Source organism: Bufo bufo, chromosome 3 (assembly GCF_905171765.1).
Source record: "Bufo bufo chromosome 3, aBufBuf1.1, whole genome shotgun sequence".
Lineage (NCBI taxonomy): Eukaryota > Metazoa > Chordata > Amphibia > Anura > Bufonidae > Bufo > Bufo bufo.
The window spans coordinates 431092423-431118279 of record NC_053391.1 but is presented as its reverse complement, the minus strand read 5'-3'; the positions used below and the strand labels follow the sequence as shown (position 1 = coordinate 431118279).

General features: G+C 42.1%; 1 protein-coding gene across 1 annotated transcript in view; it reads right to left on the bottom strand.

The window, feature by feature from the left end:
* Nucleotides 1-25857, bottom strand: part of DMD (dystrophin) — a 3443536-nt gene that overhangs the window by 1951320 nt on the left and 1466359 nt on the right. Inside the window, 5 exon segments of the mRNA XM_040424996.1 lie at nucleotides 12668-12838; nucleotides 21890-22045; nucleotides 22240-22353; nucleotides 23514-23726; nucleotides 24485-24630. Of these exon segments, the coding sequence (XP_040280930.1) occupies nucleotides 12668-12838; nucleotides 21890-22045; nucleotides 22240-22353; nucleotides 23514-23726; nucleotides 24485-24630 (800 nt within the window).

Sequence of the window (25857 nt, the reverse complement as noted above, 5' to 3'; positions counted from 1 at the left end):
CTTTGGAGCTGGCTTTGGTGTACTCAGTCCCTAGGTGTGGTGAGCAGTAGAAGGCGTACTGGCTAGGGGACGGCCACTCTGCTTTTGCACCCTGCTCCCTCTTTTGCTGTGCAGCTGGCGCTCTGTGACCACCATCTCTTCCTTCAAACTGCACACGTTACTCGCATGACCTTGATTTCATGTGGGGTCTAGGTCCTCATCATCCTCCACATCATCTTCCACCCACTCTTCACCCCTGCCCTCCTTGTCGGTCTGCACACTGCAGAAAGCCAAAGCAGTTGGCACCTGTGTTTCGTCATCATCAGAGACATGCTGCGGTGGTCCTCCCATGTGCACATCCTGAAACATAAGTGGTTGGGCATCGGTGCACTCAATTTCTTCCACCTATGGGGCAGGGCTAGGTGGATGGCCAGCAGAGTCATCAAAAAGCATAAGAAACTTCTGCATGGCTTGGGGCTCAGACTGATTGGCTGATTTGCAAGGGGGTGAGTTGAAAGACAGATGCCAATGGACTGCAGGTGCCAACTCTGCACTTTCAGCAGGGGACCGGGTGGGAGACAATGTGAAGTAACTGAAGGCACTGTCAGCCACCCAATCTACTACCGCCTCTACTTGTTCTGGCCTCACCATTCGTACACCGGTATTTGGGCCTACAAAATAACTCAGAAGTTTTTCTCGTCTAAGTGCACCTGAGGAAGGTGTATCATTTGGGCTTGTGGTTGGCACAGATCGACCCTGTCTTCTTCCTGCAACAGGAGCTCCACAAACACCAGCCGCACCACGACCAGGGCCATGTCCCTTATTTGATCCTCATCTCATTCTGTGAGGTCACCCACCGAACTAACAGACTGATAAACTATATTAATTTCCATGTCACGTATTTAATGCAGGTGTACCTCACACAAAAATTGGGTATATTTCACCTACCGAACTAACAGACGAATTACAGTGGGATGCAAAGGTTTGGGCAACCTTGTTAATCGTCATGATTTTCCTGTATAAATCGTTGGTTGTTACGATAAAAAATGTCAGTTAAATATATCATATAGGAGACACACACAGTGATACTTGAGAAGTGAAATAAAGTTTATTGGATTTACAGAAAGTGTGCTATAATTGTTTAAACAAAATTAGGCAGGTGCATAAATTTGGGCACTGTTGTCATTTTATTGATTCCAAAACCTTTAGAACTAATTATTGGAACTCAAATTAGCTTGGTAAGCTCAATGACCCCTGACCTACATACACAGGTGAATCCAATTATGAGAAAGAGTATTTAAGGGGGTCAATTGTAAGTTTCCCTCCTCTTTTAATTTTCTCTGAAGAGTAGCAACATGGGGGTCTCAAAACAACTCTCAAATGACCTGAAGACAAAGATTGTTCACCATCATGGTTTAGGGGAAGGATACAGAAAGCTGTCTCAGAGATTTCAGCTGTCTGTTTCCACAGTTAGGAACATATTGAGGAAATGGAAGACCACAGCCTCAGTTCAAGTTAAGGCTCGAAGTGGCAGACCAAGAAAAATCTCGGATAGACAGAAGCGATGAATGGTGAGAACAGTCAAAGTCAACCCACAGACCAGCACCAAAGACCTACAACATCATCTTGCTGCAGATGGAGTCGCTGTGCATCGTTCAACCATTCGGCGCACTTTACACAAGGTGATGCTGTATGCGAGAGTGATGCAGAGGAAGCCTTTTCTCCGCCCACAGCACAAAAAGTGCCGCTTGAGGTGGGCTAAAGCAAAATAATAAGGAATAAGGTGCTGTGGACTGATGAAACTAAAATTGAGTTATTTCGCCATAACAAGGGGCGTTATGCATGGAGGAAAAAGAACACAGCATTCCAAGAAAAACACCTGCTACCTACAGTAAAATATGGTGGTGGTTCCATCATGCTGTGGGGCTGTGTGGCCAGTGCAGGGACTGGGAATCTTGTCAAAGTTGAGGGACGCATGGATTCCACTCAGTATCAGCAGATTCTGGAGACCAATGTCCAGGAATCAGTGACAAAGCTGAAGCTGCGCCGGGGCTGGATCTTTCAACAAGACAACGACCTTAAACACTGCTCAAAATCCACTAAGGCATTTATGCAGAGGAACAAGTACAATGTTCTGGAATGGCCATCTCAGTCCCCAGACCTGAATATAATTGAAAATCTGTGGTGTGACTTAAAGAGAGCTGTCCATGCTCGGAAGCCATCAAACCTGAATGAACTAAAGATGTTTTGTAAAGGGGATTGGTCCAAAATACCTTCAACCAGAATCCAGACTCTCATTGGAACCTACAGGAAGCGTTTAGAGGCTGTAATTTCTGCAAAAGGAGGATCTACTAAATATTGATTTCATTTCTTTTTTGTGGTGCCCAAATTTATGCACCTGCTTAATTTTGTTTAAACAATTATAGCACACTTTCTGTAAATCCAATAAACTTTATTTCACTTCTCAAATATCACTGTGTGTGTCTCCTATATGATATATTTAACTGACATTTTTTATCGTAACAACCAACGATTTATACAGGAAAATCATGACGATTAACAAGGTTGCCCAAACTTTTGCATCCCACTGTAACTATGTCAATTTCACTGTCATGTATGCAATGCAGTTGTACCTGAGATAAAAATTTGGAATATTTCCCCCACCGAACTAATAAACAAATTAACTATGTCAATTTCACTGTCACGTATGCAATGCAGGTGTACCTGAGACAAAAATTCGGTATATGTCACCCACCGAACTTACAGACAAATTATCTATATCAATTTTACTGTCACGTATGCAATGCAGGCGTGCCTCAGACAAAAATTGGGTATATGTCACCCACCGAACTAACAGACAAATTAACTATATCAATTTCACTGTCACGTATGCAATGCAGGCGTGCCTCAGACAAAAATTGGGTAAATTTCACTCACCGAACTAACAGACAAATTAACTATATACATTTCACGGTCAGGTATGCAATGTAGGTGTACCTCAGAGAAAAAATGGGTATATGTGAACCTCTGAACTAACAGACGGATTAACTGTATTTGTTTCCCTGTCAGGTATGCAATGCAGGTGTACCTCACACAAAAATTGGGAAAATGTCACCCACCAATCTAACAGACGGATTAACTATATGTGACACAGTGAGGGGTTGTGTCTGGCAAGGCAGGTATTTTCCTCCCAGGATGTGCAGCTGGGCTGATTTACAGCCAGCTGAGGTCAAATACTGGACTGGATTTTAAGTGCCGGTCCGGGTTTTGGCCGCACCTGGCTGTCCTTAAATAGGTAGTTGGGCTCAGCAGAGATGTCTCTGTTTTTGGGATCTGAAGCTTGGTGCCGTGCTGGAGGGCTGAGAACCACTTGCTGGGGAAACAGGCCCCCTGTGGACTACTGGAGGCAGAACTGCATGGTGACTTGTGTTATATGAACTTTCCATTGTGTATGAATTAACACCAAGACTGAAAAGTTACATGCTATTTTGTGCAATTGCCTCAAGTGTGAATAAACACTGACGTTTTGAGTTAAGAACTTGTATTTTGCCTCTGTACTGCGCCCGCTTACCGTATCTACCAGAGCAAAACCCAATATCAATTTCACTGTCATGTATGCAATGCAGGTGTACCTCAAAGAAAAATTGGGTATATTTCACCCACCGAACTAACAGACAAATTAACTATATCAATTTCACTGTCACGTATGCAATGCAGGCGCGCCTCAGACAAAAAATGGGTATATGTCACCCACCAAACTAACAGACGGATTAGCTGTATTTATTCCCCTGTCAGGTATGTAATGCAGGTGTACCTCACACAAAAATTGGGTATATTTCATCCACCGAACTAACAGACGAATTAACTATATCAATTTCACTGTCATTTATGCAATGCAGGTGCACTTCACACAAAAAATGGGTATATGTCACCCACCGAACTAACAGACGGATTAACTGTATTAATTTCCCTGTCACGTATGCAATGCAGGTGTACCTCACACAAAATATGGGAATATATCACCCACCGAACTAAAAGACAGATTAACTAATATATTTTTGTGTCAGGTACAAAGACGGTGGATTGCACCCACAAAAAATCTTTATACTGTAGGTCACCCACAAAACAAATAGCCAGATACCTAACTCTCTCCCTCAGTTCAGCTGCCTGCTTCCTGCCAAACTCTATTAGAACAAATAATTTCTACTGGTGTGATATACCAGTTGCCCCCCAAAAAACTGATTGAAGCAGGGGTGTTATATACCAATAATATACTTTCTATATAGTGCATTTAGGTAGTGCAGCATTTGTTTGCCGTTTTGCTGCATTACTGCAGCTACAGATAGTGACAAACGCCATTGGAACAAATATTTTCTACTGGGGTGATATACCAGTTGCCCCCCCCAAAAATTTATTGAACAGGGGTGTTATATACCAATTATATACTTTCTATATCGTGCATTTGGGTAGTGCAGTATTTGTGTTATCGAATTTCAACTATTATCATTAGGTTTTTTTCTTCAAGAGGGGGGATTTCGTTTGCCATGTTTTTAATCCAATTTTATATTTTTAGTTATTTTAAACATATGTATTTGACCTGTATTTGTACTGGCCTGCAGTAAAATTGATATCCATTGACTGTGTAATATACCTCCGGCCACATAATCACTTAATCTTTTCTGTCCGGTGAATGCCTAATGTTTGGGGCCTGTACTCCAGTGGCCTACAGTGAAATTTGTATCCATTGACCGCATAATGTAGCTCGAGCCACATAATCAGAATTTCTTTTATGTCAGGTGAATGCCTAATTTTTAAGGCCCGTACTCCTGTGGCCTAAAATAAAATATTTCTAGCCTCCAACAGGGCACATTTCAGAAAATTTCCCTTCAAGACGCATAAAAATGTCCCCTGATTAAGATACATATTTTTTGTTGGAATTTTTGTCATTGATCCCCTCTAGTATGTCAATGTCCATGTTGTGGGACTATTTGTGCATTTCTACTAAGTATTTGGTGGCTGCAAATATGAGCTGAAGGTTTTTCAGGTTTGACTGCCATTAAAGTGAATGGGGCCCGCCGCAAACTTGCGGTTCGCGAACCTTTGATCGCATTCACCGTCCCGGCCGATGTTCATCCATCACTATTTCTATATAGCAGAAGTATCATTTTATATTTAACTGCAGGTTAACATGCAGCTCTATAGCGTAGTGGATAAGGTTCTTAGCTCTAATGTAGAAGGTAAATTTAAACATATATATATATATATATATATATATATAGAGTACAGACCAAAACTTTGAACACACCTTCTCATTCAAAGAGTTTTCTTTATTTTCATGACTATGAAGGCATCAAAACTATGAATTAACACATGTGGAATTATATACATAGCAAACAAGTGTGAAACAACTGAAAATATGTCATTCTAGGTTCTTCAAAGTAGCCACCTTTTGCTTTGATTACTGCTTTGCACACTCTTGGCATTCTCTTGATGAGCTTCAAGAGGTAGTCCCCTGAAATGGTCTTTCAACAGTCTTGAAGGAGTTCCCAGAGATGCTTAGAACTTGTTGGCCCTTTTGCCTTCACTCTGCGGTACAGCTCACCCCAAACCATCTCGATTGGGTTCAGGTCCGGTGACTGTGGAGGCCAGGTCATCTGGCGCAGCACCCCATCACTCTCCTTCATGGTCAAATAGCCCTTACTTTCAAAGTTTTCCCAATTTTTCGGCTGACTGACTGACCTTCATTTCTTAAATTAATGATGGCCACTCGTTTTTCTTTACTTAGCTGCTTTTTTTTTGCCATAATACCAATTCTAACAGTCTATTCAGTAGGACTATCAGCTGTGTATCCACCTGACTTCTCCTCAATGCAACTGATGGTCCCAACCCCATTTATAAGGCAAGAAATCCCACTTATTAAACCTGACAGGGCACAGCTGTGAAGTGAAAACCATTTCAGGGGACTACCTCTTGAAGCTCATCAAGAGAATGCCAAGATTGTGCAAAGCAGTAATCAAAGCAAAAGGTGGCTACTTTAAAGAACCTAGAATATGACATATTTTCAGTTGTTTCACACTTGTTTGTTATGAATATAATTCCACATGTGTTAATTCATAGTTTTGATGCATACAGTGTGAATCTACAATTTTCATAGTTATGAAAATAAAGAAAACTCTTTGAATGAGAAGGTGTGTCCAAACTTTTGGTCAGTACTGTATATATATATATATATATATATATATATATCAATGAAAAACAGAACAGCACTCCAGTATGGTAAAAAAAAAGGAAGCTGTTTATTCACCCAGTGGTGACGTGACGTTTCGGCTCCAACATGAAGCCTTTCTCAAGCAATGTAACAAAGCAAACTGAACATACTTATATTCCCATTGGAGCCTGCACCCAATCTTCAATATTTTAAGGTTGGTGCAGCCATTTATTACATTTTATATATATCTATATATATACACTCATCTAAAGAATTATTAGGAACACCATACTAATACGGTGTTGGACCCCCTTTTGCCTTCAGAACTGCCTTAATTCTACGTGGCATTGATTCAGCAAGGTGCTGATAGCATTCTTTAGAAATGTTGGCCCATATTGATAGGATAGCATCTTGCAGTTGATGGAGATTTGAGGGATGCATTCTCCTTTGACCTCTAGCATCCACAAGGCATTTTTGCCCACAGGACTGCCGCATACTGGATGCTTTTCCCTTTTCACACCATTCTTTGTAAACCATAGAAATGGTTGTGCGTGAAAATCCCAGTAACTGAGCAGATTGTGAAATACTCAGACCGGCCCGTCTGGCACCAACAACCATGCCACGCTCAAAATTGCTTACATCACCTTTCTTTCCCATTCTGACATTCAGTTTGGAGTTCAGGAGATTGTCTTGACCAGGACCACACCCCTAAATGCATTGAAGCAACTGCCATGTGATTGGTTGACTAGATAATTGCATTAATGAGAAATAGAACAGGTGTTCCTAATAATTCTTTAGGTAAGTGTATATATAAATATATATATATATATTGTGAGACAGTGACAGGTCTCACGCAGGTTAGAGGCAAGGAAGGGGTGGATAGTTCGGTCCACACCCTTATTCTACCACAGGCGAGACCAGCTGGCACAAAGCACCTCCCAGGGTGTCAGCAAGCGGGGAGTGTGTTACCTGTGGACAGAGGCCTGGAGGCTCTGTCAGTGTGGTCCAAGCCAGGAGGGCTGAGAGACCACGATTCCCCAAGAGACACTGGACTGGAGACAGTGGGCGTACTGTGCTCTGTACAGCTAGGAGGCTGTGGGACATTGGCTCAGAAAGCCGCATGTGTTCACAGGGTGTGAACAGGGACTTAGGTGAGTCAGGGATCTGTTTGTTTAGTTAGAGCCCAGCCGGGTGAGTGTTTATTATTTTGTATTATTGTTTATGTTTATGCGGATGTGCCGCAATAAAGCACCGTGTTTGGATCCTAAACTTCGTGTCCTGAAGATATCTGTGAGAATGACCCCCAAATAAGAGACGATCCCTTACAATATATATATATATATATATATATATATATATATATATATATAAGTTTTTAGCCATAATACATTTACATATATTATATATTTAGAATATATTATAATACATATAAATATATTATGGCTAAAAACATCAGTAGTAGTTTCCCACATATTAAGCATTCAAATAAATCAGAAGTATGATTTTATAGATATATTTTTAGTAATTGCACATTTATTTTGTGCCATACATTTTTTACAATTACTAAAAAAATATAAAATATATAGATTTCATTTAGCCTCTATTTCTGCAATGTTTCTTCTGGGATTTGAACTCACTTTTCTACATTAGAGCCAAGAACCCTAACTCCTACGCTATAGAGCTGCATGTTAACCTACAGTTAAATATAGGAATACTTGCTACATGGGAAACTACTATGAGGTTTTTCTGACATACTTTATCATTCAGCTTTATAGCTGAGTGGTTAAGGTTCTTGCCTCTAATGTAGAAGGCTGTAATTTCAAATCTCGGCAGAAAGTTTTCAGAAATAGAGGCTAAAGTAGATTTAAATACACTGACTCGAGCATCGCGCTCAAGCACACGTTGTGTTCGGCTGAGCATTGCGATGCTCAAGTCAAAATGGTGTTCGGCCGATCATGCTCGATCAACAATAATCCCTAGATGCAACATTAATAAAATCTTATATTTACTTGCTTGTATGGTTTACATTCCTGCATGATGATAAATCTCTTGAGTTGGTCGGCAATTTGGGCCCACTGCAGTGATGTTTTGGCTATACTGATGTCGAGCAGCTCTGCTGACATATCATATTTATGCATCATACAGGAGTATAAACAGTGTTGGGGTGGGGACCCTGAGCAGCAGTGGGGAGGGCATGAGGAAGAATTCAGAAGGTACTTCAAGTGTATTTTAAATGGCATTTTTTTTTATCCTTTTTGGCTGTTTTACTATGTATTTTATTTAGTTTCTTTTGCTTTTTTTTAACCCTAGAAATCTTCTTTAGCTCTAGTCAGCTCAGTAGACTATAAAGAAAGAACTGAGATTTTTTTAGTGCTGCAGGACTAATCAGATCCTTCCAAAAGCTGTGCACTTTTCAGTAGATGCTTTATTCAGATGAAGTTAAAACCAATGTGTTACAAGAATCAGCCACCCTTCATCAGGGTGTCATATCATTATGTAACATCCTAAAGAAGAGACCGGTCCGATGTAGTTATGGGGCCTAAACAATCCCTTTATTAGGATCTCTCAGCCAGTCCAGTTTTACAACAAATTGTTTTTAACCACATCTAAATGAAGTGTGTACTGAAAAGTCCTCAGCTTTCCAGGGATCTGATGAATTCCATAGTGCCATAGAATCCCTGTAGTGGATTTCTTTACATACCCCTTGCATCACACAGTCCTTCAGATCGACGAGGGCAGAAAGCAGCACCTTTGCAAACTATCTAACTAGTCCACAAAAGTGTTGTGCACTCAGTACAATACCATAAGGCGAGCAATACTTCAAAGGGAGTATTTTCTGGGAATAACCCCTCCATTTCAGCTAAACTGACAGGGTTGCCTTACAAAGTTCATTTTTTCCTGACAGTTAATTTTATGGTTTTAGCAATATATTAAGATAACAGACCTAATAACGTTACAGGGAACGGATATTCAAAATTGCATTTAGTGTTGATGTTCCAGAGATTCACGCAGGATCAGTAAACATTATATAATTTTATTAAAATGGAACTGATCCAAGAAATCCTGAGAGCTTAGGGCACAACCAAAAAGACAATTACTCTACCAACAGTTGGTGAGAAACCTCAAAAGTAACAACCAAGTGGCTGCACTTCCTGTTGTTGTGTTACCAGAAAGTCACAAGAAAACAAAACAATATCAAAATCTCTCTAATTAAATAAAATTAAATGAACCATATTTTTTGGACTATAAGATACACCCGACTATAAGACGCACTTAGGATTTAGAGGAGTAAAATAAGAAAAAAAATATTTTTCATTAGATCCCCAATCCTCATCAGACCCCATTCTTCATCAAACCGATCAAACCCCCAAGCTCCATCAGCCCTCAGATCAGACCTGATCAGACCCCTTCAGCCTCTACTAGCCTCAGTTCAGACCCCCATCAGCCTCAAATTAGACCCCCATCAGCCTCAGATCAAACCTCCTTCAGACCTCATAGCAGACATAAAAAAATATATATACTTTGCTTGCTCTGGACAGAGCTGCCACCCTGCAGATCCAGCACTTATTACTCCCTGCTCTTCCTCCGGCCAGCGCTGCAGTGTGACTTGACTTCACACAGTGTCAGGTCATAGTGCGCGCCTACATGCACTACGTCCTAAAGCTTCCATTTTCCACCCACTTTTGCAGGAAAAAAAAGTGTGCCTTATAGTTAACAAACTGCTGACTTTCTTTTATAAAGGTTTTTAAAGCATTACTTTGTCTGGTACATTTGAGAATGTGCAGTTCTGTTTTTGTAATGCTTTTCTTGAGTAGTAAGCGCATCAAGAAGTTAATACAGAAATGAATGTAATAAAAATAATAACAATAATAATATAAATAATATAATAAATTGTTAGAGATTAGGTTACAAATAGAAGGACCTCATTGCAATGTCAAATACTAGGTTGCAGTATGGGTATGCATGGAAAGCATGTTTTTCAGAGCTTTATTTATTCAGAATGCCAGCATGTTATTTGAAATATTTATGAAATTCACACTATTTGAGTGCTAAGGAAGGATTAATTCCATCCCTGCTTCATTGTTATTATCACTCTTAAAAGGTCTATATTCCACTTTTAGAAGATGAATGCTATTCTTTATAAAATGGAGAATTATATAATTTTCTACACTCTACTTTCTGTACCAGTTCTTGATTTTCAAGACCTTTGCTTCCTGTTATTTAACCAAAACCTTCATTGCTTCTGTATTTTATGTGATGGACACCCAGGTCAGGACAGATTAGTTATGTCAATATCATGTGGCAGTATATATGCCATTTTCATGTGGCAGCATTTTAGTCAGCATTTTGCATTAATAGAAATCAAAATGTATAAATCAAAACTGGGAATAGGCCCCTAAGAAAAATATAATGGCCAATATTTGTCCCTCTTTCATGTGACTCACTCCTCGTTTTGACTTAGGGTCTTTTCACAATTGTCCAACAATCTGGATCAGTTTCACTCTAGCATGTTGTGAACATTCATGCTATAACTGATCTCATAGTTGTGATCATCAGTGATCTTGGATGTCAAATAGCACCAGACAGTAGAATGATGTATTATGATACATGCAGCATCATCTCTCAGTCCACAGATGCCGGACCTATGCACCAAATGCACATACACATCTGTCAGTTGTGTTCAGCTCCACAATAAAAAAAACTTGTCAGACATAACTGATATACTGTATGTGGACCCAGACTTACTGATGCCAAATACGAACCAAAAGGCAATTGTGTAAAAGTAGTCTTAAAGGGTTTGTCTCAAAAAATATTCTACAGTTTTCAAACCAGCACCCAGATCAGTTTACTTTTGTAATTGTATGCATTTATAAATTGGGCATAGCCAGTGAGTTATTCTACAAAATGTATCTGTCAAGTTTGTTTTTTTATCTGATTTCTTTGTCCGCCTCACTGGGATAGCCACATGTGCAGCGTCCCAGTCAGGACACGTGGGGACTGCAAAATTACTGTAAAGCTGCATTACTGTGTTGCATGTCATTTTGCATTACATCACCTGTTGTATCCCTGTTCATAGGCTGGTTAGGTGTGTTTTATACATCCCACCACTAGAGGGGGATAGCACTTAGTCTATATAAATACTTTAGTCAGGCCTAGTATGAGGGGGAGTAGGGTTAGTTGTTAAGCTAAGACTACACATCACAGAGTAGTGATTGAAGTCAGAAGCAGCTATGTGGTAGTGCCAAGGTATGAGGAGCAGGAGAGCGTTTTCCTCCTGTGGTGCTCTTAGTTCCTTTCATCCTACAACCAGAGGATAGAGTTGCATCCCTGGAAGAAATCCAAGCAAAGAGACATCGGTGATAACAGCCACTACCTAAGGCTTAACGGGCACCTTTGCACATGGTGGAGGACAATCTAGCTACAGGCAGCCTCACCATAAATTATAGAAGACAGATTTGCTACCTGTTCAAGGGCTTGGAAGATACAGAAATTATAGGACTAAGCATGCCCGAAAAGAGTACTACAGAACCACAGCCTGAGTCAGAACCTAGCCAAACCTATTAACAGTGGATCAACAGAATTCCTCTAAATATCAAGAGACTGTATTCTGTCTGGATGTATATGCCGCAACTAAAACCAGCTACAGTAAAAGTTGTGAGTTGTATCCTACCACTGTCTACTTCATTCTTCAATATCACTACAACTGGTTGTACCACCATAAACTGTACTGGCATCACGACAAATACCACCAAGGGACCCAGCCGCCACAAGCACCCTAAACACCGCCGTCATCAAGGGCACCTCAACCTCCATCTAGGTTGGTGCTTCCCTACCACAGAGTGTGCCCCGGAGGATTTCGTGCTGTCTTCCTCATCACTGTGCTGCCGGCAAGATGTCAGATTCCAGCACCTTCTGAAAACATAGCATTGTAGGGGCTCACAATTCCTTCATGTAGCCATGAAGCTAAATGTGTGGCATTTCAATTAGAAGTTGAGTAGTTATTCAATTTAGTCTAGATTTATTTGTTTAGATCTCTAAAGAACAATCTAAATTGTCTTTGCAGAAGTAGTTATTATTACTAATAGAATTAGCTATTTCCTGATAATTACACTCATCATGAAAAGACAAACATTCAGTGGAGCGTACAATAAGCTAATCAACTGCCTTCAGCTACAGTTCACAGTCACTGACCTCTGGAAGCACCAAGGTCTAATATAAAAAGAAGACTTCTGCACACTGGATTTTGTAGTACAGCACAATGGCTCTGTCTAACATTGTAAAGTAATTACCAGGTAGATTATTAGGTTAGGTATCAGTTTCTTGACAACATAAGCTTTGAGATAAATGTTATTATTAAAATTGTAAACGATGGTAACTTTGTTTGCTCAATGCAATAAGTAGCACTATAGTAGAAGTTGTAGCAGTAGTAGCAATAGTAGTAATAGTAGTAGTAGTACATGAAAACAATGCATCAAATACCTTAAGTTCTTGTAATGCTTTTTGTAATTCTTCTGGTGTCTTGTACTCAAAGTCTCTCTCTAAATACTCGTCTTCAGCTTGTGAAATCCATTCTTGCATCTCAGACAGATCTTTCCGAAGGTTCCGTGTTTTTGCTAAGCCGCCTTTTAGTGCCGATTTTTTTGTGTAGGCCTAGATGAAGACATAAACTTACAGCTCAACTGTGGCAAGGACACTCAAAACGTTTATATTTCACATTTAGCTTTCAGTCCAAGTATGGAAGCAGACAACATGAAGGTTTTGTTGAAAGTTAAGACAAGCAAAAGTTGACATTGTGTTCATATACAGCAGAAAAAATGCAGAGTGTATAAATAAGAGCATCTCGAATATACACATACAGTGGTTGCATGCTTTTTGTCAGAGAGGATTTGCATTAACCTCTGACTTTTGAAATCAATTGAAATGATATCTCAAGGATAAACAGTACATTTCATCTTCAAGTAGATTTTAAACTATTATATTGGAGACAAAATGTATAATAACTGATTCATATTTGATGGTGATAATATTTTGATATGTTTGAGTGATAATAAACTGCCTGCATAGGAATATATACATGTAGTAAGAGGCATCTATATAGCAGTATTAGAACAATGCACTAGGCACCATTGGAATCAGAGTAGTCTCTACTAATGCTATGTCTGCATTTCAGTTTTTTTTTTTACATTAATGCTCTTACATGAAAAGCTATTTTATAGTAATTTAATACCATTACTGTTTTGCCATTATTAATAATGCAGCTATTTTGAGCTTACATATTATACTGTGACCATAATTGTGATAGTAAAGGACATCTGTCAGCAGTTTTATGATGTAATTACTAGTGTTGATCACGAATATTCGAATTGCGAATTTTAATCACGAATATCGGCACTTCGAGAATTCGCGAATATTTAGAATATTCCAAAAAAAAATCGTAATCACGAATATTCGATTTTTTTAAAAATACCAGTTCATGCAAATTTGTATGCGAAAATGTTTATGCAAATCAAGAAAATAATGCCTGGAGATCAGGAATTCGAGAATTCTCGAATATATGGCGAATATTCGCCCAAATATTAGCAAAATATCGCAAATTCAAATATTGCTCCTGCCGCTCATCACTAGTAATTACTAAGGACAAAATAAACTAATGACAGATCCCCTTAGGAAAATCCCCTTAGGAAGATCCCCTTTCTTTAATTGCCGTTTTGCTAAAATATTGTATTGAACAGCTCCAGTGCATATCAATGAGTCCTAAATATTTATGAACTCCTGATTTTCTCCTTCCTCCTGCTCCTTATTCATTTGTATAATCTGTAAATCAGTGGCAGAGGGCGGAGAAAACCAGAAACTCCTGAATATGAGGAATCAAAGGCATGTGATGGAGCCTTAAGAACCTTGCGGTGACAGATTCCCTTTATTTGATAATGTGTGAGAAGTTTAATCAAGGATTCTACTGTGGCCCAGATTTACTAATGAGTCTGTGTCTACAACATGTCTAAAATGTAACACAAATTGCCACAACTAGTGTATCTGAAAATGTTTCCAATTCACTTGAAAGAAGAAGGAAGAGGGTAGTTTGACAGAAAAGAGGTCTTGACTAGAGTTGAGCGAACACCTGTATGTTCGGGTTCGAGAAGTTCGGCCGAACTTCCAGAAAATGTTCGGGTTCGGGATCCGAACTCGACCCGAACTTCGCCCAGAACCCGAACCCCATTGAAGTCAATGGGGACCCTAACTTTTCGTCACTAAAAAGGCTGTAAAATAGCCCAGGAAAGGGCTAGAGGGCTGCAAAAGGCAGCAAAATGTAGGTAAATCCCCTGCAAACAAATGTGGATAGGGTAATGAATAAAAAAAATAAATAATAATAATAATTAACCAATATCAATTGGAGAGAGGTCCCATAGCAGAGAATCAGGCTTCATGTCACCCACCACTGGAACAGGCCACTGTGAGATATTTAGGCCCCGGCACCCAGACAGAGGAGAGAGGCCCCATAGCAGAGATTCAGGCTTCATGTCATAGCAGAGAATCAGGCTTCATGTCACCCACCACTGGAACAGGCCACTGTCAGATATTTTTAGTCCCCGGCACCCAGACAGAGGAGAGAGGCCCCATAGCAGAGATTCAGGCTTCATGTCATAGCAGAGAATCAGGCTTCATGTCACCCACCACTGGAACAGGCCATTGTCAGATATTTTTAGGCCCCGGCACCCAGACAGAGGAGAGAGGTCCCATAGCAGAGATTCAGGCTTCACGTCATAGCAAAGAATCAGGTTTCATGTCACCCATCACTGGAACAGGCCAATGTTCAGATATTTTTAGGCCCCGGAACCCAGACAGAGGAGAGAGGCCCCATAGCAGAGATTCAGTCTTCATGTCATAGCAGAGAATCAGGCTTCATGTCACCCACCACTGGAACAGGCCACTGTCAGATATTTTTAGGCCCCGGCACCCAGACAGAGGAGAGAGGTCCCATAGCAGAGATTCAGGCTTTATGTCAAAGCAGAGAATCAGGCTTCATGTCACCCACCACTGGAACAGGCTATTGTCAGATATTTTTAGGCCCCGGCACCCAGACAGAGGAGAGAGGTCCCATAGCAGAGAATCAGGCTTCATGTCACCCACCACTGGAACAGGCCACTGTCAGATATTTTTAGGCCCCGGCACCCAGACAGAGGAGAGAGGTCCCATAGCAGAGAATCAGGCTTCATGTCATAGCAGAGAATCAGGCTTCACGTCACCCACCACTGGAACAGGCCATTGTCAGATATTTTTAGGCCCCGGCACCCAGACAGAGGAGAGGTTCATTCATCTTTGGGTTGCCCCCCAATATAATGGAAAAAATTAAAAAAAGAGGATTGAATGAGGAAGTGCCCTGGAGTACAAGAATATATGGTTAAGGGGAGGTAGTTATAAATGTCTAATCTGCACAAGGGATGGACAGGTCCTGTGGGATCCATGCCTGGTTAATTTTTATGAGCGTCAACTTGTCCACATTGGCTGTAGACAGGCGGCTGCGTTTGTTTGTAATGACGCCCCCTGCCGTGCTGAATACGCGTTCAGACAAAACGCTGGCCGCCGGGGAGGCCAGAACCTCCAAGGTATAAAAGGCTAGCTCTGGCCACGTGGACAATTTGGAGACCCAGAAGTTGAATGGGGCCGAACCATCAGTCAGTACTTGGAGGGGTGTGCACACGTACTGTTCCACCATGTTAGTGAAATGTTGCCTCCTGCTAACACGTTCCGTATCAGGTGGTGGCGCAGTTAGCTGTGACGTGGTGACAAAACTTTTCCACATCTCTGGCATGCTAACCTTGCCCTCAGAGGAGCTGGCCGTGACACAGCTGCGTTGGCGACCTCTTGCTCTTCCTCTGCCTTCGCCTTGGGCTTCCACTTGTTCCCCTGTGACATTTGGGAATGCTCTCAGTAGCGCGTCTACCAACGTGAGATTGTACTCACGCATCTTCCTATCACGCTCCAGTGCAGGAAGTAAGGTGGGCACATTGTCTTTGTACCGGGGATCCAGCAGGGTGGCAACCCAGTAGTCCGCACACGTTAAAATGTGGGCAACTCTGCTGTCATTGCGCAGGCACTGCAGCATGTAGTCGCTCATGTGTGCCAGGCTGCCCAGAGGTAAGGACAAGCTGTCCTCTGTGGGAGGCGTATCGTCATCGTCCTGCATTTCCCCCTAGCCACGCACCAGTGATGGGCCCGAGCTGCATTGGGTGCCACCCCGCTGTGAACATGCTTTATCCTCCTCTTCCTCCACCTCCTCCTCATCCTCGTCCTCCTCGTCCTCCAGTAGTGGGCCCTGTCTGGCCACATTTGTACCTGGCCTCTGCTGCTGCAAAAAAAATAACTCCCTCTGAGTCACTTCTAAGAGACTGGCCTGAAAGTGCTAAAAATGACCCCTCTTCCTCCTCCTCCTCCTCCTCCTGGGCCACCTCCTCTTCCATCATCGCCCTAAGTGTTTTCTCAAGGAGACATAGAAGTGGTATTCTAACGCTGATAAAGGCATCATCGCCACTGGCCATGTTGGTGGAGTACTCGAAACAGCGCAACAGAGCACACAGGTCTCGCATGGAGGCCCAGTCATTGGTGGTGAAGTGGTGCTGTTCCGCAGTGCGACTGACCCGTGTGTGCTGCAGCTGAAACTCCACTATGGCCTGCTGCTGCTCGCACAGTCTGTCCAGCATGTGCAAGGTGGAGTTCCACCTGCTGGGCACGTCGCATATGAGGCGGTGAGCGGGAAGGCCGAAGTTACGCTGTAGCGCAGACAGGCGAGCATTGGCAGGATGTGAACCCCGGAAGCGCACACAGACGGCCCGCACTTTATGCAGCAGCTCTGACATGTCGGGGTAGTTGTGAATGAACTTCTGCACCACCAAATTCAGCACATGCGCCAGGCAAGGGATGTGCAACAAACCGGCTAGTCCCAGAGCTGCGACGAGATTTTGCCCATTATCGCACACCACCAGGCCGGGCTTGAGGCTCACCGGCAGCAACCACTCGTCGGTCTGTTGTTCAATACCCCGCCACAACTCCTGCGCGGTGTGGGGCCTGTCCCCCAAACATATGAGTTTCAGAATGGCCTGCTGACGTTTACCCCGGGCTGTGCTGAAGTTGGTGGTGAAGGTGTGTGGCTGACTGGATGAGCAGGTGGAAGAAGAGGAGGAGGAAGCGGAGTAGGAGGTGGAGGCTACAGGAGGCAAAGAATGTTGCCCTGCGATCCTTGGCGGCGGAAGGACGTGCGTCAAAGAGCTCTCCGCCTGGGGCCCAGCCGCCACTACATTTACCCAGTGTGCAGTTAGGGAGAGATAGCGTGCCTGACCGTGCTTACTGGTCCACGTATCTGTGGTTAGGTGGACCTTGCCACAGATGGCGTTGCGCAGTGCACACTTGATTTTATTGGATACTTGGTTGTGCAGGGAAGGCACGGCTCTCTGGGAGAAGTAGTGGCGGCTGGGAACAACATATTGTGGTACAGCAAGCGACATGAGCTGTTTGAAGCTGTCTGTGTCCACCAGCCTGAATGACAGCATTTCATAGGCCAGTAGTTTAGAAATGCTGGCATTCAGGGCCAGGGATCAAGGGTGGCTAGGTGGGAATTTACGCTTTCTCTCAAATGTTTGTGAGATGGAGAGCTGAACGCTGCCGTGTGACATGGTTGAGATGCTTGGTGACGCAGGTGGTGGTGTTGGTGGTACATCCCATGTTTGCTGGGCGGCAGGTGCCAACGTTCCTCCAGAGGCGGAGGAAGAGGCCGAGGCGGCAGCAGCAGAAGAGGCCGAGGCGGCAGCAGCAGAAGAGGTAGCAGGGGGAGCCTGAGTGACTTCCTTGTTTTTAAGGTGTTTACTCCACTGCAGTTCATGCTTTGCATGCAGGTGCCTGGTCATGCAGGTTGTGCTAAGGTTCAGAACGTTAATGCCTCGCTTCAGGCTCTGATGGCACAGCGTGCAAACCACTCGGGTCTTGTCGTCAGCACATTGTTTGAAGAACTGCCACGCCAGGGAACTCCTTGAAGCTGCCTTTGGGGTGCTCGGTCCCAGGTGGCGGTGGCCATTAGCAGACAAACTCTCTTGGCGGCGGGTGTTCTGCTTTTGCCCACTGCTCCCTCTTTTGCTACGCTGTTGGCTCAGTCTCACCACTGCCTCTTCCTCCGAACTCTGAAAGTCAGTGGCACGACCTTCATTCCATGTGGGGTCTAGGACCTCATCGTCACCTGCATCGTCTTCCACCCAGTCTTCCTCCCTGACCTCCTGTTCAGTCTGCACACTGCAGAAAGACGCAGCAGTTGGCACCTGTGTTTCATCATCAGAGATGTGCTGAGGTGGTATTCCCATGTCCTCATCATCAGGAAACATAAGTGGTTGTGCGTCAGTGCATTCTATGTCTTCCACCGTTGGGGAAGGGCTAGGTGGATGCACTTGGGAAACCCTGCCAGCAGAGTCTTCAAACAGCATAAGAGACTGCTGCATAAGTTGAGGCTCTGAGAGTTTCCCTGATATGCATAGGGGTGATGTGACAGACTGATGGGCTTGGTTTTCAAGCGCCATCTGTGCGCTTTCTGCAGAAGTCTGGGTGGGAGATAATGTGAACGTGCTGGATCCACTGTCGGCCACCCAATTGACTAATGCCTGTACCTGCTCAGGCCTTATCATCCTTAGAACGGCATTGGGCCCCATCAAATATCGCTATAAATTCTGGCGTCTACTGGGTAGTTGGTACACTAGGACGTGTGGCTGTGGCAGAACGGCCACATCCTCTCCCAGCACCAGAGGGTCCACTAACTCCACCACGACCATGTCCGCGTCCCTTACTAGATGTTTTCCTCATTGTTACCGTTCACCGCAATAAGAAAAAAATTATTTGGCCCAATGTATTGAATTCAAATTCAGGCCTTTTTTTACAGGCACCTAACACTATCTGGCTATCTATTTAGGTACCGTATTACACTAATACAGGCACAGCAGTAACCACAGATTTAGCTGAATATAAATTGTAGGCCTAGTATTTAGGCCCTGGATGACAGGTATCCCTTTACAGACAGAATTACACTTGGAGATGCATGGTAGCGTGTGAAGTTATTGAGGATGATCCTATCAGCACCTTCAATGCAATATACCCTTTTATGGAAAGATTTAAACTTGGCCTGCTACAGCAGAAACCACTGATTTAGGGAATTGCTAATTTGGGAATTGTATTTCAACCCAGAAAAATATTTATCCTTTGCCAGACAGCAGACAGTATTACAAATGGCTAGCCACAGCTGAAACACCAGATTCAGGGTACTGCTATTTTGGCAATTGTATTTCACCCCTCAATAAAATAGCAAGCACAGCCAAGCCCCTGATGTAGGATATATATTAAAAAAAAACACACTATTGATGGTTAAATGGACTTGGTGGCAGCTTGTGCTGGCGCACCACAAGACACAAAATGGCCTCCGATCACCCCAGAAAAAAGTGACAGAAAAATGCTCTGGGCAGCCTAAAAACAATGAGCAATTAACTAGCAGAAGTTGAATGATACACAGCTGTAGATCGATCACTTCAGTAAGTGTATTTGATGAGTAAATCCCTGCCTAATCTGTCCCTAACAGCAGCAGCTGCATCCTATCCCTACACTGATCAGAGCAGAGTGACATGCGGCGCTACGTGAATCCAGCTTAAATAGAGGCTGGGTTACATGCTGCACTGGCCAATCACAGCCATGCCCATAGTAGGCATGGCTGTGATGGCCTCTTGGGGAATGTAGTATGACGCTTGTTGATTGGCTGCTTTGCAGCCTTTCAAAAAGCGCTAAGAAAGCGCCAAACACCGAACTCGAACCCGGACTTTTAAGTAAATGTTCGGGTTCGGGTCCGTGTCACGAACACCCCAAAATTCGGTACGAACCCGAACTATACAGTTCGGGTTCGCTCATCCCTAGTCTTGACCTGAGATATGATGGTTTGGATCAGAATTGTAACACAAATTCTATCTCAAAGTAAGCCAACCAAAAGTGTGTACCCCATCACCACATTTATCATGCGCCCTGATCCCCTGTGATAATTCTGGTCTAAACAGCCTGTCTGAGCTTATGCCATCTACAGCATTAGTAAATCTGTGCTGTGTTTGGTATGGTATATCTAGCATGTTTGCTAGTAATATGTCACAATGTATACCTTTATCTTTTCCTTGTCCGCCATCTCAATATCCTCAGCCACTAAAAGGGGCCCCATTCTCAAGATGGGAACAGATCCCAGGGGTGCAACCTGTACATATTGGCCATTCATGGCAAATCCTAAGGGTATTCCATAAATATCAGGTTGGGAATATCCCTTTTCCTGCTAGAGTAAAGGCCCCTTTACACGAGTCAACACAGCAGGCAACTATCAGGAATAATCCATTTAGTCCTGATAATTGTCTGTTTGTTACAGAAGGTAAAAGCTACATTTACAAGCACATACAGCAATCACCTCCTCTGCATGGTTATGAGTGAGCCATGCTGCAATCACTAGTCTCCATACAGATTTATTGTTTCTAAACAGCAAATTGCTATAATGGCACGATCTGCTGCCCAGAAATGATTATTTGGATGGCAGCACCATTGATGCTTTCACCCAATGAACAAGCATTTTCTCCTTTATCATGTGATCAGCGGCACCAGGCAATTATTGGAAACAAGTGTTCCTAGGAATGCTTCCCGATAATTGTCCTGATCATTGCCCAAGTAAAGGGGCAGGGGTAGGGATTGTACAGCCGTTAATATTGATTACCTATTGTCAGGATAGGTCATTAATATCTGATTGTCGGGGGTCCAACACTCGTCACCCCCACCCCGGATCAGCTGTTTGATGAGGGGCTGCACTCCATGCGAGTGCTGCTTCCTCTTGATTACACTGCACTTTGTCTCGGAAGTGCAGTGTAACACAAGTACTCACTCTATTTAAGTGAATGGAGAAAGTGTTTGTAATTACACTACACCACCGCTCCATGGGACTCGAGGTGTAGTATGAAGATCAGGAAGCTGCGCTTTCATGGAGCGCCACCTCCTCGTCTCACAGCTGATCGGTGGGGTGCCTGGTGTCAGACCCCCACCGATCAGATATCGATGACCTATCCTGATGATAGGTCATCAATATTAATGGCTGGACTACCCCTTTAATAAAACCAAGGACAATAGACATATAAATGTGGGTAACCAAGTGGAACTTTCTCCATAGGTCACAGCTGATCTTGGAATTAATTAGAGAAGTCAAATGTAACAAATAACATGGAAACTTTTTTTTTAAATTATTTCAAACCAAATAGACACTCCTAAATGTGCAAAATATCTCATATTAATACATTTCCCCCTTTACAGGCTGTGTAAGTATACACCAAATGTATCAAAATGGTTTTGGTTTAACTTATCTAACTCTCTACCAACTGTTGATTTATTGAGTTTACTTTGAGACAGACTCACTTTGGCACAAAACTGAGCATCTTAGGCTGTGCAACTTTCTAGCAAAGCCACATCCCTTTTCTGTTCAGCACACCTCAGATACTTTCCCTAAATACTAGTTGCACCTTCTGGAACAATTTACAGTACATTTTAATCTAAGTGCACTCAGATTATTAATGTGGGCCATAATGTCACATAATACTGTCAGTCAAAACATCTCGGAGTCCTCTTCTTTGTGACCCATTATCGTTTTCCACATACAGTACATACCTGTTTACATATCAGGTCCCATTGCTTATTCAGGTTATCTAAATCTCTCTGGAGTTTTGGCAAGTAGGTTGGTTCTGCTTTACTGATCAGTTTCTGTCCGATATCATTGACACTGCTCACACTAGGCTGGATTGTTTGGATGTCATTTACCAATGCCTTTAGTAAAATAATAAAAAAAAAATAAAAGAGAGTAACTTTAATACTACCAAAAAAAGGTATTTGGAAGATATGTAGTACTTAGCTCCTACCTCCTATAGATGTTAATTCTGGGATACAGTTTAAATATATCTTTATATAATATGGAAGAACAGAGGGCTCTTCTTGGCATCATAATGTTCTCAGGTACTCACATTACACTGTTCTAGCTGTTTTTCAAGTGCTTCACAATCCCCAAGGGCTGGCCACTCGTCATTGAGGAACACATTCACTTCTGCCATCCACTTTTTTAAGGTTTTAAGATCATTCTAAAAAGAATACAATATTTATGCAGTTCTTAAAAAGAATCACCATCAATGCTTTTGAGCAGTTGCTGTGTAATGTGGGCTTTGTACACACAAACCATGGGATGGCTGTGCCGTTTTGTGGGCTGTAAACCATGGAACCACAAAACAATGTGCACCCATCATCACATTGACTTCAATGGGTCAGTGATCCGCAAGATGCGGCCAAAGATAGGACATGTCCTATCTTTTGCAGTGTGGAGGCATGGACTTCGGAAGCACATGGAAGGGCTTAAAGTCAATGGGCCGATGCCTGCGTTTGGTGGATCCATGGTTTGCGGTCCGCAAAACAGGTATCGCCATACCACAATTAACCTTAGCACAAGTACGCTAGCTCCCAGAAAAAAATAAGGATTATTGGGTAGGAATATTAAAGCCTCACAATTTCTTAATTTCCATGCCTAGAAAAGCAGTCATTCTTGATACTTTTTTTTATGTGTTTTTTCCTAATGCTACTAGTGCATACACTTCTGGAAACAATATTTTTTTTGTGTTACTTTCAAATACAATCATTTGTTTTTGTCAATAAAAAGTTTGGACCTTGATAGATTTAAAATTTCACAATCATTGATGCGATGCACATGCCCACAACTGTGATCAATATACTAAAAGTGTATAAATGCAAATTTAGATTATATGTTCTAGAAATGCACCAGAGTTTTTACAGTGGGTGGACTTGGATGATAAATCTGGCATAATGTTAGCCTTTCTAATCTAAGTTTTTGCTTACTTTATAACAGAATTCTGCTTGAATGTTGGTGCAATTTAGGTGCATACTAAGCCACGACCCATTATCAATAAACCACATCCCCTTTCCCTCCCCAATGTCACCTGTACCATCAAAAGTGTCTGCAACACAATGAATTTGGGGCCCTGCCTCTGCAGCAGAATTTTGTCTTAAGTTGAGCAAGAATTTGGGAGCATTTCCAAAAGTAACCTATCCCTGAGTTTTAGGATTACAAATAGGGTACCCACAGAATTCTATGGGACCATAATATACCAATAAGTTTTTGTATTGCAAAACAAATCAGTCTTACAAGCATTGCCTATAGAGCAGAATATATAGGCTCATGGACTGATTGTTAATAATATCAGCAAATATCAACGAATAATATCAGATATACCTGGAACTGTTTATGTCTGTTGAGTAATTCTTCTAATTTTTGGCTTTGTCCTGCTATCTGGCTTGATAAAATCTGCCAACGGCTTTGGGCTTGGTCAATTTCTGCCCAATACTTTTGCTTGACATCAGCAGGTGCTTTGCTAGATAACTCCTCTGCAGTTCTGCTGAGATAGTTCATATCAGCCTGATGTTCCTGCAGGGAACTTTGTAAGGCCTAGTTAAGAACAAAGAATAGAACATAAATACATGATAGAATAATACAATATATGTTTCATATAGAAATGTTTTATTACAGTACCAGAAACATGGACATATACACTATGTGGCCACCAGATAACATAATCCATACATCCAAAAACATGGAAAACAATATAGAGGTTTGGCCTCCACTTTAATGCTATAAGAGCCTGAAATCTTCTTTTAACACTAGATATAAATACCATATTTGCAGTTTCCAATGAACATAGCTAATAACATAACTAACATGACTAATATTTTGCAGTCCATCTTCCCCAAAGGACCTATGGAGGGAACAATACTTACCCTCCTCCCCAATGGACCTATAGGGGAAGCATACTTACTTCTGCATGGTTCTGGATCCTTCGGTCCACCATGTGCCCTTCTTGTCAAGTTGTAAAATAGACTGGGGTAATGTTTGCAGCTTCAGCCAATGACTGACCACAGCAGTGACATGCTCCCCCCCCCCAAGAGGCATGTGGGCCTCTGCTTAGAGGGAACAACACAAGTGTGCTACTATTGGCTGCAGTGGCACACATGGCATGAAGCAGGGACTGGACTGTGGTGGACTGAAGGAGCTGAAACCAAGCAGCGGGGAGTAGTTAAGTACGGTATGTTTCCCTCCACTGGTCTGAGGGGACCTTCCAAAAATTTTCAAAGCTAGATAAGAGATGGTACACATGTACTTTCCCCATATAGCCTTAACATATCTCATATCTGATATACAGTACAAACCTTTAGCTCCCTGAGTCTATGTTCCATAATTTCACATTCAGTAACAGTGACCTGAGGTATAGCAAGTTTGGTTTCAGACTGCTTGATCCACAGAAGGATAGTGCTCATCTTCTCCTTGTACTGTGTTGGAGGTAAACTGTCTAAAACTGATAAAAAAAAATAATCTATGTAGCTTGTATAGTATCATATTTTCAGGTTAATAAAAATTACACAGAAAACTATTATACTTCTAAATTGGGAAGGGAAACAATCAATAATAATAATAATAATTAATTTATAAGGAAATCCACTTCAAAATTATAAGTCCCCATATGGGTTTTCATTCTGCATATATATATATATTTTTTCCACCTGAACACTATCTTTTTTAATAGATAAATATTGGTTGCATGTGTTTTAGAATGATATTATACAATTTTAAACAGTTACAATACAAGAGATAGGTGTCTATCTTGGTTTGTTCTACTAAATAATCTTACAGCAATCAGCTGAGCGTTCATTCAGTCAAAAGCAATGGCATATCATATTCACCTCATCCATTTGAGCGCCAAGAGGCCCCCACAGCCATCTTGATTGAAGATCCCACGCAAAATCTCATGCGCGAGGATGTATGATGTCACCACTCCAGCCATCGTGATGATGTAAAATTTAGAGTGGCATCTTCAATCAAGATGGTCATGACGGCCTCTCCACACTCAAATGGATAAAGTGAGTATTTATATATATTTTTAACTGATTAACCTCTAAAAACCTCATTTATTATCTCAGATGCCACAATCAGCGATTAACGTAGAACTTAAGAGGCTCAATTACGGGGGGGGGGGGGGGGGGGCAGAACAATAGCTGTTCCCCATTATTGTGCCTGCTACTTACAAAGAAATGTGCTTTGTGATTAAGTAATTTGTCACAAAGTGAATTTCTTTGCGAAATTTGGCAAAACAGCCAAATCAAATTTTTGGAAACTTCGCTCATCTCTACTGACAGCACACAGATGTCATCCATGAACTGTCCACATCTGTGTGTAGGTTTCGCAAATGATAGAACATGTCCTTTTCTTGGCTGTTTTGCAACAAGAATAGCCATTTCTTCTGATGGGTGTGAGACAACTGCATAATGTACATGTCCAGGATCCATGTATTGTGTAGTTTGTAAACCGCAAAATGGATACAGTTAGGTGCATGAGGCCTAAAGGAGAGTTAGGACACCCCCATATACATTTTATGCCCCTGAATAAAGTTTGCATAGAATTTTGTGAAACCCATTGAGAAATACACTCACCTAAAGAATTATTAGGAACACCTGTTCTATTTCTCATTAATGCAATTATCTAGCCAACCAATCTCATGGCAGTTGCTTCAATGCATTTAGGGGTG